Source organism: Ranitomeya variabilis, chromosome 4 (genome assembly GCF_051348905.1).
Source record: "Ranitomeya variabilis isolate aRanVar5 chromosome 4, aRanVar5.hap1, whole genome shotgun sequence".
In the NCBI taxonomy this organism is placed as follows: Eukaryota; Metazoa; Chordata; class Amphibia; order Anura; family Dendrobatidae; genus Ranitomeya; species Ranitomeya variabilis.
In genome coordinates, this window is record NC_135235.1 from 748,090,597 (window position 1) to 748,109,960 (window position 19,364).

The 19,364-nt window shown below is 42.9% G+C and overlaps 1 protein-coding gene across 1 annotated transcript; it reads right to left on the reverse strand.

Annotated features, from left to right (window-relative positions):
- Positions 1-7,288: 7,288 nt before the first annotated feature.
- On the reverse strand, positions 7,289-9,258 carry LOC143766729 (tripartite motif-containing protein 60-like). The gene has a single exon (XM_077254608.1). It carries the CDS (start codon positions 9,232-9,234, stop codon positions 7,756-7,758), a length of 1,479 nt encoding a protein of 492 aa, XP_077110723.1. The 5' UTR covers positions 9,235-9,258; the 3' UTR covers positions 7,289-7,755.
- Positions 9,259-19,364: the final 10,106 nt, after the last annotated feature.

A 19,364-nucleotide genomic window follows, 5' to 3' on the forward strand; every position in this document is an offset into this window, starting at 1 on the left:
GGCTAACCCCTGCAATAGCATATGGTAGCAAAATGCTGTATCTCTTGAATACTCAGGCAGCTCTTAGATTTAGCCTTAAAATGGATTGAGATAATTTCTGGTTACCAGAATCACCCGGCGTGGGACACTATAGAGGGAGCCAGCCAGGGCTGGACTGGGCCTGACATTCAGCCCTGGCATTTGAGAGAACAAAAACAATACAGTGCTAATACCAGTGCCCTAGACAGTAAAAATGCCCGTCTGTGCCCCCCACACAATAACAGTGCCCCCTCTGTGCCCCTACACAGTAATAATAGTTCCTCTGTACTTCCTCATAGTAATAATGCCCTATTCAATCTTTTAATAGTCCCCCTTGAGACTTTAGCATAATAATGCCCCGATGCTTCCCCTATGTGTAAATTGTCTCTTCAGAGAGGAAGAGGACTAGAACTCTAGAGCCATCTATTGGAAATAGCAATCCTAAAAGTCACTATGCCCCAATTGTGCCTCTTTACAATAATGCCAATCCCTCCCCCCATTGTGCATCTTTATAATAATGACCCCCAGGGCATACCTCCCAACTTTTGAAGATGAAAGAGGGACAAAGTTTGCGGCGCGCAACGCAGCAAATTTTAGGCCACACCTCTGACCACACCCATTCATGACTAGCCACACCCATATCCACGTCCCAACCACACCCATTTAGCACTGCTGATCACACTGTTTTATAAAGAATAATTATAAACAAAAAAATATGGCCACACAGTGCTCCATACTGTATAATGGCCACACATGATGCTCAATACTGTATAATGGCCACACACAATGCTCCATACTGTATAATGGCCACACATGATGCTCAATACTGTATAATGGCCACACAGTGCTCCATACTGTATAATGGCCCCACATGATGCTCCATACTGTATATTGGCTGCACATGATGCTCCATACTGTATAATGGCCACACATGATGCTCAATACTGTATAATGACCTCGCATGTTGCTCCATACTGTATAATGACTGCACATGATGCTCCATACTGTATAATGACTACACATGATGCTCCATACTGTATATTGGCTGCACATGCTCCATACTGTATACTGGCTGCACATGATGCTCCATACTGTATAATGGCCACACATGATGCTCAATACTGTATAATGGCCACACATGATGCTCCATACTGTATAATGGCCACACATGATGCTCAATACTGTATAATGGCCCCACAATGCTCCATACTGTATAATGGCCACACATGATGCTCCTTACTGTATAATAACCACACATGATGCTCCATACTGTATATTGGCTGCACATGATGCTCCATACTGTATAATGACCACACACAATGCTCCATACTGTATAATGGCCACACATGATGCTCAATACTGTATAATGGCCACACAGTGCTCCATACTGTATAATGGCCCCACATGATGCTCCATACTGTATAATGACTGCACATGATGCTCCATACTGTATATTGGCTGCACATGATACTCCATACTGTATAATGGCCACACATGATGTTCAATACTGTATAATGGCCCCACAATGCTCCATACTGTATAATGGCCACACATGATGCTCCTTACTGTATAATAACCACACATGATGCTCCATACTGTATATTGGCTGCACATGATGCTCCATACTGTATAATGACCACACACAATGCTCCATACTGTATAATGGCCACACATGATGCTCAATACTGTATAATGGCCACACAGTGCTCCATACTGTATAATGGCCCCACATGATGCTCCATACTGTATAATGACTGCACATGATGCTCCATACTGTATATTGGCTGCACATGATGCTCCATACTGTATAATGGCCACACATGATGCTCAATACTGTATAATGACCCCACAATGCTCAATACTGTATAATGGCCACACATGATGCTCCATACTGTATAATGACTGCACATGATGCTCCATACTGTATAATGACTACACATGATGCTCCATACTGTATATTGGCTGCACATGATGCTCCATACTGTATATTGGCTGCACATGATGCTCAACACTGTATAATGGCCACACATGATGCTCAATACTGTATAATGACCACACATGATGCTCCATACTGTATAATGGCCACACATGATTCTCAATACTGTATAATGGCCCCACAATGCTCCATACTGTATAATGGCCACACATGATGCTCCATACTGTATAATGACCACACATGATGCTCCATACTGTATATTGGCTGCACATGGTGCTCCATACTGTATAATGACCACACACAATGCTCCATACTGTATAATGGCCACACAGGATGCTCAATACTGTATAATGGCCACACAGTGCTCCATACTGTATAATGGCCCCACATGATGCTCCACACTGTATAATGACTGCACATGATGCTCCATACTGTATATTGGCTGCACATGATGCTCCATACTGTATAATGGCCACACATGATGCTCAATACTGTATAATGGCCCCACAATGCTCCATACTGTATAATGGCCACACATGATGTTCCTTACTGTATAATAACCACACATGATGCTCCATACTGTATAATGACTGCACATGATGCTCCATACTGTATAATGACCACACATGATGCTCCATACTGTATATTGGCTACACATGATGCTCCATACTGTACAATGGCCACACATGATGTTCAATACTGTATAATGGCCCAACAATGCTCCATACTGTATAATGGCCACACATGATGCTTCATACTGTATAATGACCACACATGATGCTCCATACTGTATACTGGCTGCACATGATGCTCCATACTGTATAATGACCGCACATGATGCTCCATACTGTATATTGGCTGCACATGATACTTCGTACCGTATAATGGCCACACATAGCTACTCCTACAAACGTGGCTGCACTCCGCACACACGCGTTCCACTCCATACACCTCGTACACACGCGGCTCTGCTCCGTACACCTCATACACATGCGGCTCCGCTCCGTACACTTCGTACACATTTAGCTCCACTCCATACACCTCATACACACACAGCTCCGCTCCATACACCTCATACACACACGGCTCTGCTCCATACACCTCGTACACATTCAGCTCTGCTCCATACATCTCGTACACAAACGGCTCCGCTGCATACACCTCATACACATTCAGCTCCGCTCCATACACCTCATACACACACGGCTCCGCTCCATACACCTCATACACACACGGCTCCGCTCCATACACCTCCGAGCGGAGCCGCGCGTGTGTGTACGAGGTGTACCGAGCGGAGCCGCATGTGTGTGTACGAAGTGTACCGAGCGGAGCTACTTTTAATTTTTGCTGCTTACATTGCGGCACCCAGGCTGTGTTCGGCAGGTAAGCCCAGGTAAGGTGGTGACTGTGTTACGTACCTCAAAGAAGTGTCCCCTCTCTCTCCCTCTCTGAACTGTACCGCACACGCACACTGGAAGACTGAGGAACATACGGAAGGGGCGTGGCCTAACACAAGGGGGCGTGTGACGGCTGCTTCTCCTGTTGTCTGCGGGAAGCAGAGTGTCCCGTGCGGGACAGCGGGGAAAAGCATCAAAACCGGGACAGTCCTGCACAGAGTATGGTGCTCCAAAAAATATTCACACAGTATGATGACCACACACAGAATGATGCTTCACAAATCCCACATAGAGTATGATGCCCTATAGCATCTCATAAAGTAAGATGATCAAAAAAGCCCTTCACACAGTATGGTGGCCCCAAAGCCCCCAATACAGTATGATGTGCACCACAGTCCCCCATACAGTATGGCCACCTAGTCCCCACATAGTTTGATGTCCTCCACAGCCCCTACACAGTGAAATGTCCACCACAGCACTCCACCCAGTGAAATGTCCACCACAACCCCCTACAGAGTATGATGTCCACCAAAACCCCTATAAAGTATGACATCCACCAGAGCCCACCACATAGTATGAGGTCCACCACAGCCCCCATACAGTATTATGTCCCCTACAGCATGATGACCACTGCAGCCCCATGCACAGTATGTCCTCCACAGCCCCTTCCACAGTATGATGTCCACCAGTGCCCACATAGTATAATGTCCATGACAGTCCCACTCAGTACGAAGTTCACAACTTCCCCATACAGTATGATGTCCCCACAGCTCCCATATAGTATGATGGAGCCCACAGACCCCCATACAGTATGATGTCCCCATATACCCCATACACAGTATAAAGTCCATCACAATGCCCCATGTAGTATGATCACAACTCCCCAAGCAGTATGAGCATCACCACAGCCCACACACAAAATAATGATCACCACAGCTCCCCACAGAGTATGGTGGTCACCACAGCCAACCATGTAGTAAGATGTCACCCATAAGTTATGATGGACCCCCTCAGTCTCCCATACAGTGAGATGTCTCTCAACGCAACAACACATTTTGGGCATAACAGCCCTCAATACAGTATGATGTGCCCACATTCCCCATACAGTATGATGTCCCCCACAGCCCCCTATACAGGAAGATGTCCCTCACAGCTCCCAACACAATATGTCCACCAGAACCCCTCTATACAGTATAATGTTCACCATAGCCCCCACATATTATGGTTACCACAGCCCCCATACAGTATTATGTCCACCACAGTCTCCCACAGTATTATGTTCACCAATGCAACTCCGTACAGTATGATGTCCCCCACACAGCATGTTGTCCCCATCAGCCCCTTACACAGTATACTGTTCTCCACAGCCACCCATACAAAGTATCATGTCCACCACAGCCCCCTATATAGTATTATGGTCTCCACAGCCGTCCACACAGAATGTCTCCCTCAGCTCCCTATACAGTGTGATGGCCCCAATGGCCCCCATACATATCATGACACCTAAAGCCACACATACAGTATGATGTTCATCACCGCACTTCCACACAGTATGATGTCCCTCCCAGCATTCCCACACAGTTTGATGTACTCCACAGCCTCCCACACTTTACGATCACCACAGCCCTCCACAAAGGATGATGTTCCAGCACGCTATACAGTATGATGGTCACCACAGCTGCTCACACAGTATGATGTCCCCCAATGCCCTCCATGCAGTGTATTGTCCTTTCAGCCCCAAAACAGTATGATGTCCTCCTCAGCCCCACAGTATGGTGCCCCAAATACAGTGTGCTACTTCACCATGCAACCCCCTGTTCCAATAATATAAGAAAGAATATTATACTCACCTAATTCTAGTGCCCGTCCACCATAGCCTCCATTTCCCCTTATATCTTGTCTTACAGTGGGCAGGCTCTGGTGGCACGAGGATGTCACTGCATCACACCACCCAAACCAGCATACTGCATGACATCCCCTGCATGGCACGGGCCTCCAGCAGGTTACAGGCTGGAAGTAGCCTGCATCCTGCTGGAGTAAGTGATGGAGCAGGGACCCAGAGGCTCTGTGCTCCTCCACAGCTATTAACAGTATCAGACTCCCGAAAACACTAATAGTGTTGATAGTGTTGCAATCAATGTGGATATAGCAACACCGGCCCACCTAGCATTTGCCAGATGTGACCAATGGTTAGTGCGGCCCTTCAACCAGCCATTGAAGGACAAAAAGCCCAGCGCTGGAGCTGGGACCGATGATGAAAAAACTTGCATAAAGGGGTTTTCCAAGACATTACATTGATGATCTACCTGGAGTGATCGGTGGTGAATGTGGTTGTCTGCAACACCAGGAGCAGTCAGGGGTTGTCCAGGACTATATTATTAATGACCTATCCCCAGAATCAGATGGCTGGGGGTTGGACACCTGCAACCCTTACTGATCGTCTGATTAAAGGGGCCATGGTGCACTCAGTCTAGATACCCTACATCGTTACCTTATTCCAGGTCATATATAGTTATAATAGAGTCAATCACAAGAATTGAAGAAAACAAGTTTATTAATACACAATCTTTCTAGAACATTTGCCTGACAATATATCACAGGTTGTCAGGTCATTTATAAAAATAAAAGGGGTTCACAAACTTAACTAGACAATGACCGAACTTATTGTAAAGGAGAACAGTAACATGATAAATATCTAAGCACAAAGTTCTATCAGGCGAAAATAAGAAGTAAGATTCCCCTAACAGTGATCATTCCTAATAACTCCAGTAAGTTTCCACCTGGCCATAAACATTCATCGAAATCTTAATATACCATTATATATATAAATAATATAAGCACGTACCAGAATAATATAATAAAATATGCAAATCGTCCAAAGAGCTGACTGTTTATAGACTTGGACTGGCCCACAGGCGAGCAGGACAATCCCCCGGTGGGCCCCACTCCCGTAAGAGCAGATGTTCACACAATACACTTGATTCTCTATGTACAGACAAAGGTAACATCTCAGCATTCATTAAACAAGTGACCCAGTGCATCATTATATACATTTGTGAATGGAGCCATGTAATATCTGCAGACAGAAGAACAGTGGACCACCAGAGTTGGTGTTAAAGGTGGGTGCTGGGCACCCTATACAGTTACTGAGAAATAGAAGAGGTGGATGAGATAGATATGAGAAAGATATTTAAGTGAGATAGATAGTAAGATAATAGATAGATGATAGATACATAATAGATATATAGATAATAGCTATATAATAGATAGATAACAGATATAGATAATTGATAGATAAATAGATAGATAGATAATAGATAGATAATAGATATATAATAGATAGATAATAGATAGATGATAGATAGATAATAGGTAGATAATAGATAGATAATGGATAGATAATAGATAATAGCTAGATAGATAAAATATAGATAGATAATAGATAGATGATAGATAGATAATAGACAGATAGATAGATAATAGATAGATAGATAATAAATAGATGGATAATAGATGATAGATAGATAGATAATAGATAGATAATGGATAGATAGATGATAGATAGATAATAAATAGATAGATAATAGACAGATAGATAATAGATAGATAGATAATAGATGATAGATAGATAGATAATAGATAGATAATGGATAGATAGATGATAGATAGATAATAAATAGATAGATAATAGACAGATAGATAGATAATAGTAGATAGGTAATAGATGATAGATAGATAATAGATAGATGGATAATAGATGATAGATATATAATAGATAGATAATGGATAGATAGATGATAGATAATAAATACATAAATAGATGATAGATAGATAGATACATAGATACATAGATAATAGATAGATAGATAGATAGATAGATAGATAGATAGATAATGGATAGATAGATGATAGATAATAAATAGATAATAGATTTAGATAGATAATAGACAGATGATAGATAGATAATAGATAGATGGATAATAGATGATAGATAGATAATAGATAGACAATGGATAGATAGATGATAGATAATAAATAGATAGATGAAAGATAAATAATAAACAGATAATAGATAGATAGATAATAGATAGGTAGATATAGATAGATAATAGAGCGATAACTGTCTATGACCCTTCTACTTTCATCCTACGAGGGTAGTAAATGACAACATACTCTATAACATCCTATACGCCAACTACATAAATTGATGAGATGAGAATGTGCCACCTCCGTTGAGCCTTGGCTGACATCGGCATCGGGCGGCCACATTTCAGCTCGTTGCTTCCCAACACGTTACAGCAATGGGCATACGGCAATTCTCCAGTATCGCTGCTCACAATTAACACACCAGTTGATGTTAATCAAAATGTAACAACAAACAGTAATATCCAGACACTAGCGACACTAAGTGGTGACCCTCAGCCAGCCATACCAGACCCAGAACACAGCATGAACGGGCTCAGTGAAAGTAGTGATGAAGGTGTGGATGTGTCTTATGCCTTCCGATACCTCATAGAACGACATCTGCCCAGCCTCGTAGTCCAGATATACCCCGATCCTTTGGCAAGGTAACATGCTGGAGAGATGCCGCTGTGATCGGTCATGCATGAGTTTTAGCTTTTTGTCTATATACCCCAGTCCCCAGGATTTATCGTTATTTCCAATGACGGACAGTTCTCCTTTCCTGTCCATACTGGGGTAACACACTCCCATGATCCACTTCCCCGAATTGCTAATCTCAACTTCCCAATAATGTCGCCCAGAAGAAAAACTTTGGTTGCTCATAACCTGGTAAGTCTTAAACCTCTCCGGAGTCTTCTGTCGACATTGGTTGATTTTTGACCAGGACACAGTTTTTTTGTCCCCAGATACATATATGTCGTTAGCCGCGGTGCTGACATCCATCGTTACATCTGATGTGCAATGCCATGTCTTCATGCGAGCCATGATGTCATCTAAGGATCTTTTCACAGTCACCAAGATGAGAGCTTCATCCAGATCCTCGGGATCACATAACAGGCTTGGTCTGCTTTTCGGATAAAATAGGTCAACGTGGTTTTCTCTCGACTTCTGTAAGATGGTGATTGGGTTGCATACGTTACACAGGTGCTCAAGTAACTTTATGTTTCTAGAAAGATCATCCCTCTGCTGTTCCAACTTTTCCAGGAGAAGGGAGATGGGCTCTGAGACATTGCTCTCCTCCTTGGCAATCTCATTGAGGATCCTCAACTCCAGATTGTCCATCTGGTACCGGAGATCTATGAACAGGTCGCTGACTTTAGCTGACAGCTTGATGGCTTTTTCTTTTATGGTTGCCTTCTGACTTTGCAATGTCTGGACTCTTGTGTCAGTCTCTATTTGCTGTATGAGTAATTTCTCCAGAACATTTTTTAAGTCATTTTTCTTCCTCGCACAAGTATCAGTCAACGGCTCAATTTGGTGATTCTTGTGTATTCCAGCGAGGCAACATGAGACACAGATACAAGAGGCATCTTCGAAGCAGTAGTATTTCAGTACTTCGTTGTGTATGGCACATTTGACATTTTCAGCTTTCTCAAAGGTTTTCGTGGGAGCCGTGAAAACATGTTCCTTCGACTTACTGTGCACCTTCAGGTGTACACTGCAAAGAGAAGCTTCACATATGGTACACGACCTTACTGCCACAACAGACCGGTTGACACAGTATGTGCAGGAGACTTCTGTGTCTTCTTGGTCACCATTGTCCTTGACCTTTATGTGCCATGCAATAGACTCAGATTCTCCAATTCTTGGTTTTATATTTTTGCTATCAACGTAAATGTTACCGGCACATCTTGACCCTTGAGAATCTCCATCATTCAGCAGAATGCTAGAGTAGATAGGCTCCATGATGGACATATCCATAGCGTCCAGTTGTCTCAACTGAACCGGTTCTTCTTGTTTTATCTCTTTTTGTACCTGAGAGGAGGAGAAAGTATTTAGGGCAAATTTGCATGCTGTCAGCCCTCTACTTTGATATGCCCCGGAGCAAAGACTTTCTAAAAACAATCAAACAAAAGACAAGGAAAAAGATGTGTTCTAGAATATGAGACATTTATGTAACGTAATGGACTTTGATGACCCATAGAGTAGATGACTGGAGATAACATCCACATAACATGTATTGTCATATGCTCTACATACATCAACTTACACAAAACATTTCCCTGGTTGAAATTTTTAGGTCCCAGTTCTGGTTCAGATCATGATCTGGAAGCCTACAAAGATCATTCTTTGGACTACAAGTTCTCCCTTTCCAATTCGGGTTTAGGAAAATGGATCCTACTGGGAAACCTTCCTTACAAGCTTTGGATTCAAAACTGGAGCAGATGCCATGGCAAAATCAGTAAAACTCTTCACCCTTCCTTTCATGTGTTGTAAAAACTGAATATGGGCAGCCACCCTGATCTTAAAAGGTGCCTTTATACCAGTGGTTTTTTTTAGACCCCCAACTTTGTGTATACAACCACCAAAGTCCTTTATGACACAGTTGAAAAAGAAGAGCTCACGAAACCCTCTGAACTATCCATGCCATTAGTGACCAATGACAATTCTCAAAGATTGCCATCCGCAGAATAAGCCATACATGCTCAACAGATATGAACCTCTGTCTCGTGTTTGTGCTATTTCTGAAAACAACCAAGAGTTCTTAAACGGGGGAAAACACTGTGCCCAGAAATCTCTTCTCTTGCCACCTAGTCATCCCAAAGAGGTGAAGAACATTATGAACAATCCTAAAAAGGTGAGAGGGGATAATAAGATTATGAACATCGACCCCCCAAAACAATAATTGAGTACAAATTATATCTCCAAAGCTGATCAAACACAAGTATAACCCCCTATGCGTAACATTTTGAAGGTATCGGTGGAATTAAGGTAACACTGGGTTAGGATGTGTCTAAATCATGCCCTAATCTGAATTCTTCCTCTCCTCGGGACATGACATGCGATTACTCCTCACTTACATTGGTGGAAAATATATCATGTGAGTTTGATTTCTTGGAGTTTTCCATCTACTGGTTCTTCAACAGCCAAAACCAGTTTTATGCCCCCGAGTTTAGATGCATTTTTCATATCACATTTACTAAATACTTTTCTAATGACTGCAAAAAAGGAATGCGAAATCCAGTTCTGCTCTGAGGCTGATAAACATCATGGTTGATAATGTCCACCTGCACGAAGGCCGTGGAGGCAAGCAGTTTCAAGTTTTTAAAGGCATTGTTCACATTGTAAAACCTGCACCTTCTGTGCAAGAAACCTTACAGAGATCAACAAATTGATTCATTTCGAATCTAAAGGAAATGCGCTGGAGCCAAGAAAATCAAACAATTTGCAATTTTATTTGTGCAAATTGCCAAAGCAACACACAAAGCAGAAGACTGCATCGGTCAGGGAAAGCTCACATGACCTCAAGTGCGGACCAGGACCATCAAGCTTTGCACTCTGCATGAGTGGTAACCATGAAGAGTTGTGCCTCATTAGGAGTAAGTGAAGACTTTATGCATTGAAGCTTCTACGTCTGGACACTTCCACTGATATCACATTTGCTTCACCACCTCCATCCCACCACTCGTTCCTATCATATGAAGACATAGAGCTGAAGAACAACCTCCAGGGCTTCGTCTATGCGAGATTTCTCTGCCTGTCATGAATTCATCACATGTCAATCAGAATTGGATAAGCTGGTCGTTCACCGGCATTGAAGACATGTGAACTGCTGATGACACCCGAGCCCCGGGTCCTGTAACGTAATAGCAATGTCTAATATTTCAGCAGTTAAAAATGTCAAAAATGTTTTACATTAAATTAAGTTTTATTTGGAATGGACAGAATTTCTACCAAAAGGACTGAATCCACCAATCCTGCCATCGCCAATGTCCTACATGGAGACAACTAGAAAGTTCCTGTGCCTACACTTCATACCAACTTCTCCATGTCCATCTGGTCTCCTGGAAACATTCCCATCACATGGCCATCACACCTTTGGCTTATCTCTTTTTTTAGAAAATTTTTTGATCACTTGCCCCATCCTTGCCCCTTGTGACAAAACTAAATTATCTAAAGGAGAACTTTCTCTTTCCACAAAGCCTTACCTGGCCTAATTGATGACCCAAGTTACCCATCGAACTCCACATCATCTGAATACTACTCAAAATTCCTTAAATTGATCATTTTTCGGCCAACTCTCTTGGCAATTCTCAATTCTTTAATCAATCTTTTTGTGTGACTGTTTAGTTTCCAGTGATCTTATCTCCACTCACATGCCCCTTAGTCACATGTGGGGAGACCCTAGTTTTCAACCTAACCAATTTAATTTCAGCTCCACAATTTCGGGTCCAGATGAAACCTGACATCAGAGAACCTTCAGATTGGAGCCACTAAGTGTAGGCCAACAAGACTTCCATATGTCTGTGAAGGAATAAATTATGAAAGGTTCTCCATTTTGTGCTTTTCGACTCCATTTTGTTGTTTTGATATAAATTTTGTTAGTAGGCTAAAGTTTACAGCTGTTATGAGACCTTGATGAGACCTTGATTGTTGCAATCTAAACAGAATATGAGACTGAGGGTGTATTGTTCTATGAAGCTTTGACGCACAGGTTGTTCCTGTATTCTTATAGGCTAAGAACTGTGAGCGTGTTCTTATGCTGAATGGTTGAAGTATAATTTCTATGACTATGAAAACTCATACTCATTAAACGGGGGCTAGAGAGATCAGCTTGATCCCCCCCAAACAGAGACACACGTCTCCGTCTGGTCATTTTCAGTTGCCGGCAACACCTTGTATATTAATTTGGAAATCACTGAGTTAACCGTGAAGGATCAATTTAAATCCTCCCTCAACAGTTGGCGCCCGAGAACGTGGGGCCCCAAGCAGGAATGCCTCTGCCCCCCGGAGGACAACAAGACAAAGGACCCTCGGACCGGACGCAGGCACTGGAAAATTGGGACTGATCATCCCCCACAACAACCACGGTAAGTTGGCAGTTATACTGTCCAGACTGACCGTTTGGTGTGGTTTTCCTGTGTTTGTTGCTGCAAAGAGGATCTGAGGTTTGTCCCCGGAGGTGGGATGATTTTTGGGTGGAATCATATAGAGGTGTAGTTCCGTTGGGAGCCCAGTGCTCGAACCGTACCTCATAAGGGACGGACACCCCGGATTGACCAGTGATGTAATTCTCTTTATAGTCAAAATATCCTGAATTCCTGATCACTGTTAGAATCAGGCGCGGTGAGGTGATCGAAGATTGGGTAGGATGCGTAACTCAGGAATATATAGATATATATGTGTATTTCCAGAGGTGTCCGGAGGGTTTAGTCTGAGACGCCCTCCTCCTTTCGCTGAGTACCGCGATTTTGGGTGTCCCAGCGGGGGACAGGTAAACCCTAGTGGAATAGACTATACGGCCGCTCTAGTATCTATGCACGACTAAGTAAGGGTATTTAGCTCTAAAGGAGAATCTGTTTCTGTGGAAGGAGAAGACTTTGAATTGTGTGATGAATCTGATATTGTTTGCCCAAAGACGGGGAAAATATTCTCAATCATTGGTTTTTCTTGGGTGTTCTGGTATGTGAATTGCGTGATGAAGGTTTCGTAGAAATTACGTCTGAAAACTGCTGCAATTTGTTTCTGTGTAGAAGATACTGAGCTTTTATCAGTGCTGCGTGCCAGAGGAAGGGGGGCACGCATGCGGCTGCGGTCTTGAGTTTCTCTGTGTTTTCTTGGTGTAGAGTACGCGCTGGTAGATCTGTGTTTTGTTTAAAGCGACAATATTGTTTTGAAGTACAAAGAAATATTATAATCTGGAATTTGAAAGTGAAATCTAATGTCTAGTTTTAGAAGGAAACTTGTAAGTGATTGAAAGATTGGTAAAAGATTCACCTGCTTCAAGTTGAGTGGTTGATATATAGCAAATTGAAGATCAACAGGGGGGCTCCCTGTTAGATGATATGGTCCCTCCCCAGGAAATTAAGCCTCTACTCCCGACTGTAAGCTCTGTGCCCCTCAATCCCAAAGCACCAATATATACTGGGTTGTCAAAACTTAGTGCGCCCCCACCCTATGATCCTGACGGGTGGATTTGTGATGTATGCGGAGTAACTAATTCTCAGTGTAGAGAGGTCTGTTACAATTGTGGAGCGAGGAGATCCAGGGTCGTAGCCCCCACCTTTCCCTTGCTAAACGCTGACAGCATCTATTATCGGACACCGCCAGCACCAGCTCCAGCCCTCCCCACTTTACACAAATCCAGTCTCATACTAAAATATCCCTTTTAACCCTGTCTGGGAATCTCCCTCCCAAGCCCCGCCATGTCAATTCTCAGATCAAGAGCTTGTTTTAATTAGAGTAGATGACAGACCCAATAAATATACTCTTATAAAACCTATCCCTGTGGGACCTTTCCCTGAAGTTACTGCTCAGTTCGTAATCTCTTCTATATGTTCGGTAAATTTACTGGGGGCAGATTTATTATTACAGTTCTGCTCCAGGATATAATTCCAAGATGATGGTCAGATGGTCCTTGCGTTATATAACTCCTATGCAGATGAACATAAAGAGATGTGTATCCTACATGCCCTTCCCACGGTTATGATGGCCCTGATAGACCCAGATTCTCCCCCAATAATGCCTGTAGAACCAGTAAAAGTGTTTCTCAAACCTGGTGCCCCTTTTTCTAAAGTCCATCAATACCCTTTGAAATATGATCAGGAGCAGTGTCTCAAGGGGCAAATACAAATGTTACTTGATAATGGTGCCCTGATACCCTGTGTTTCCCCAGGTAACACACCCTTGTTTCCCGTTAAGAAAAAGACCCCACCCGGCCAATCCCCTGTGTACCGGCTGGTACAAGATCTACGGGCAGTTAATGCAGTTACTGTTCTGGAAACTCCGGTGCCTAATCCACATACTCTTTTTTCCCAGATACCTCAGGATGCTGCTTGGTTCACAGTCATCGATCTTGCCAATGCCTTCTTCAGTATTCCATTACACCCAGATTGCCAGTTCTGTTTGCATTCACTTATCAGGGATGACAATTGACGTGGACAGCTATGCCACAGGGGGCCCAAAATAGTCCCAATCAGTTTGCAAAAAAATATGGGAGAGTGTCTTTTACCCTGGCAATTAGAACACCCCTATGTCACGCTGCTTCAGTATGTGGATAATCTTTTGTTGTGTGCACAGACAGAGCAGGAAGCCATTGTTGCCACTGTTAGCCTTCTCAAGTATCTGGCAGATCTGAACTGTCGGGTTTCGGCCTCGAAACTTCGGTTCTGCCTTGGTCAAGTGATATTTTTGGGTCACTGTCTCCTTCAGGGTGCCAGACACCTCACAGAAGAAAGAAAAATAGCCATCAGCTCCCTTCCTTTTCCAAAAGATGAGACTGAACTCCAGCGTTTTCTTGGACTATGTACTTATTGTTGTCAGTGGATACCGGACGCATCCCGCATAATGCAACCTCTCTACAATGCCCTGGAAGACGGTTCAAGATATGCTGATGAGTTTGGCAGATTCCACCCCGGATACCCTTCTACTACGGAAGACACTGTAGTGCACAGAGCTGCACTCCCTCCCTCACTGTCAGCACAAGAAGCAGAACTTCAGGCTCGGTCTACTGCATGTGTTCTGGCCAAAGACAGGCGGGCTAATATTTACACGGACTCACAGTATGCATTTGGTATTGCTCATGATTTCGGAGCCCTGTGGGCCAATCGAGGGTTTATTACTACCGCCGGGACTCCAGTGAAGAATGCTGAAGCTGTTAAAACCCTCATGGACTCAATCAAATTACCTACAAAGGTGGCCATTATCAAAGTTAAGGCGCACGATTCTAGGAACAGTCCACACACTGTTGGTAACGTCTTTGTGGATATGCAAGCAAAAGCTGCTGCTCTCCTACCTATTGACCTGACCATACCAGCTCTGGTGACCACACGCTCTCAGCGTAAACAGTTACAAGAAATACTGACTCTACAGGAAGCTGATGATCCACGCCAGACTGAGGTTTTCTGTCGGACCCCGTGAGACCGCTTAATGACGCTGCAGAGAATGTCCCCAAAGGAAGAAGTGAAGCAGTGGAAGGCAGATGGAGCATGTATGGACAATGGTCTCTGGAAAAAGGACCAACTTGTGTGTCTCCCTAAGCGGATGTACCCTGCTATTGCCATGTAGGCACATGGGCCACCCACACATCGAGGAAAAAAACCAGGCCCTAGCCCTGGTACAAAAATTCTACTGGGCTCCAGGTATTTCTCCAGTCCTGACAGCACTCAATCGTGCATGTAACATCTGTCAGACCTGCAATCCCGGTCAACTTCAACGTGTACCCCAGAAGCATCTTGCTAAGTCCGACTATCTGTTCCAAAGGCTCCAAGTGGACCACATCACGTTGCCTAAGTCTGGAAGGTATGAATATTGTCTGGTGGTTGTCGACATGTTCTCCAGTTGGCCGGAAGCATTCCCGGTTACCAACATGACTGCAAAGACTACAGCGAAGAAACTGGTGATGGAAGTTATATGCAGATATGGTGTTCCAGAAGTCGTTGAAAGTGACCAAGTCCTATGTGTATCAGGAGGTTTTGACAATGTTTGGATCCACTGTAGCCCTCCATACTATCCACAATCCAGTGGGAAAGTTGAGAGGCTGAACGGCACACTGAAGGGACAATTGACCAAAATGATGCAGGAGACTACGGCTCCATGGCCAGAGCTCCTACCCATTGTACTGTACCACATTCGTACTACCCCTAAGGCAAAATATGGCCTGTCCCCATATGAGATATTGTTTGGTGCTAGGCCCCCAGTTGCAAATTTCCAGCCTCAGTAGTTGTCAGAAGAAACTGACCGTGCTGTTCAATATGTTATTCAGTTTAGTAAAAATCTTGCTAACACCCATGTTTTAGTTTCTTCTTCCCTTCCAGATTCAGCAGAAACCGATACTTGTTACAACTTAAAGTTTGGTGGTTTCATGGTCGTGAAAAGCCATGTCAGAAAACACGGACTAGAACCCTTGTATGACGGTCCCTACCAAGTCCTCAGTATCACTCCTATGTCAGTAAAGCTGGAAGGAAGGCCGACGTGGATCTACGCATCGCACTGCAAGCTGGTCAAACAGACTAGTAGCAAATAAGGGGACATAATGTTTTGGTTTTCGCATTTTCTATATTATTATTGGTAACCGCATGGGACAGCCTAATTCCCCAATATCCTTGAATAATAAGTTTGTACAATATCATGAAAGATTAGTAGTACAGATGGGTATAGCCAATAAAATTGTCAGTTCTATTTTCATTTACCCTATGATTACACAAATGTGGGATACATTGGTTAGGGCCACAGATTATCTAGATGATCAAATTTGGGATATATTGGATATACTTAATACTACTGTTGCTGTCCAAAACCAACATATCATAGTCATTAATCAATATACTGTAGTACTGGATTACTTAACAGCAGCACAGGGTGGTACGTGTCAGGTTATTGGACCCGCATGCTGTCATTATATAGATCCCAACAGCACAATGAAGTTAAAGTTAAAGTTAGAGGATATTCAAAGACTCAGAGATTAATATGATAAAGACAATGACCGTAATAAGGACAGATGGTGGGCAGACACCTTCTCCTTTCTTAATCCAGCCAATTGGTTTGAGGGACCTGGGGGCTGGATAGCTGGAATCTTTCAAAGTTTGTTATATATTGCTGCCTTTATCCTTGTCATGTATGTAATACTAAAACTTGTTCTTTGGTGTATTTCTGTATGTATTAGGAAATTCTGTACTAGGATAACTAATGATGAAACCAAAAGCGTTGCCACCTCTGCTCTTCTCTACACCGATTTCACAAAGTTACCTGATGAAGATGTTGAAGCCAAGAGCATGGCTATCTTCAAAAGATCCCCACTACTGTTATCAATAATTGTTATTCGTAAATTCTAGTATACAGGGGGGACGGGTACGCCGCAACAGCCATGGCTGGTAACAAGGCACCAGTCATGTGAAGACCAGTACCCCTCGAGCTTATAGCTTGGGATAGTACCTCTGATGCTGGACATTAATTAACAAAATTTATCTAGGGGGGAATGTGAAGGAATAAATTATGAAAGGTTCTCCATTTTGTGCTTTTCGACTCCATTTTGTTGTTTTGATATAAATTTTGTTAGTAGGCTAAAGTTTACAGCTGTTATGAGACCTTGATGAGACCTTGATTGTTGCAATCTAAACAGAATATGAGACTGAGGGTGTATTGTTCTATGAAGCTTTGACGCACAGATTGTTCCTGTATTCTTATAGGCTAAGAACTGTGAGCGTGTTCTTATGCTGATTGGTTGAAGTGTAATTTCTATGACTATGAAAACTCATACTCATTAAACGGGGGCTAGAGAGATCAGCTTGATCCCCCCCAAACAGAGACACACGTCTCCGTCTGGTCATTTTCAGTTGCCGGCAACACCTTGTATATTAATTTGGAAATCACTGGCTTAACCGTGAAGGATCACTTTAGATCCTCCCTCAACATGTCTAGTCTATCATTTTTCCTCTTCCAGTTTTATGTGGCTGTAACTCCCCAGGGGACACACTTCACATTTAGTGGTCATGCCCCATGGCATAATTTTTCACCCTTTCTTTGCGGTCTGAAAGGATCCCTTGATTGTTTTCGTAGAATCATAAAATATTAGAGTTGGAAGGGATCTCCTGTGTCATCGTATCCAACCCCCTGTTCAATGCAGGAGTCACTAAACCATTTCAGATAGATGTCTGTCCAGCCTCTGTGTGAACAATCCCATTGAAGGAGAACTCATCACCACCTCTCGTGGCAGCCTGTTCCACTCATTGCTCACCCTCACTGACAAAATTTTTTTTCTAATATCTAATCTGTATCTTCTCGGTTTCATTTCCCATTGCTTCCATGTGCAAATGAGAATAATGATGATCCCTCTTCACTGTGACAGCCCTTCAAATATTTATAGACAGCTATTAAGTCTCCTCTTAGCCTTCTATTTTGCAAGCTAAACATTCACAGATCCTTGTACCGTTCCTCATAGGATGTATTTTGCAATCTGCTAACCTTTCTGGTCGCTCTTTTATGAATTTGCTCGTTTTTCAATGTCTTTTTTAAAATGTGGTGCCCAGAACTGGACACAGTATTCCAGGCGAAGCCTGACCAAGAAGGAGTAGAGGGGATAATTACTTCACGTGGTCTAGACTCTATTTTTCTCTTAATACATCTCATAACTGTGTTTGCCTTTTTTTGCTGCTGCATCACACTGTTGACTCGTGCCGTCTGTGATCTAGTATACCCAAGTCTTTTTCACATGTGCTGTTGCTTAGTTCTATTCCTCCCATTCTGTAGATGTACTTTTTGTTTTTCTTGCCCAGATATAGAATCTTGCATTTTTCCATTAAAAAACATTCTATTAGTCACTGCCCATTGTTCAAGCTTATCTAGATCTTTCTGAATCCTTTCTCTGTCTACACTAGTGTTAGCTATCCCTCCTAGCTTTGCATTGTCTGCAAATTTGATCAGTTTACCTTCAGTTCCCTTATCTAGATCATTTATAAAAATGTTGAACAACACTGGGGCCAGGACAGTTATGAATCCTCCTAATCGTAGCCTTTTCAATCCCATACTTGGTCATTCTTTCAATAAGGAAAGTATGAGATACTTTATCAAATGCTTTGTTGAAGACGAGATATACTATATCTACCACATTTCCCTGATCCACCCAGTCATTGATTCCATCACAGAAGGAAATTAGATTAGACTGGCATGGCTTGTTTGCTACAAACCCATGCTGGCTCCGTTTAATTACTGTATTCTTATCCAACTACTTACATACATGCTGCTTAATAATTTGTTCAGAGAGCTTTCATGGTATAGAAGTAAGGCTCACTGGCCTGTAATTTCCTGGCTCCGTCTTCTTTCTTGCTTTGAAGATGGGGACAACCTTTGTCCTTCTGCAATCTTCTGGGACTTCTCCTGCTGTCCCGGATTCT

What these genes read in the sequence shown, in the direction of transcription:
- LOC143766729 (XM_077254608.1), bottom strand. Translation starts at nt 9,234, where the DNA reads ATGGATATGTCCATCATGGAGCCTATCTACTCTAGCATTCTGCTGAAT.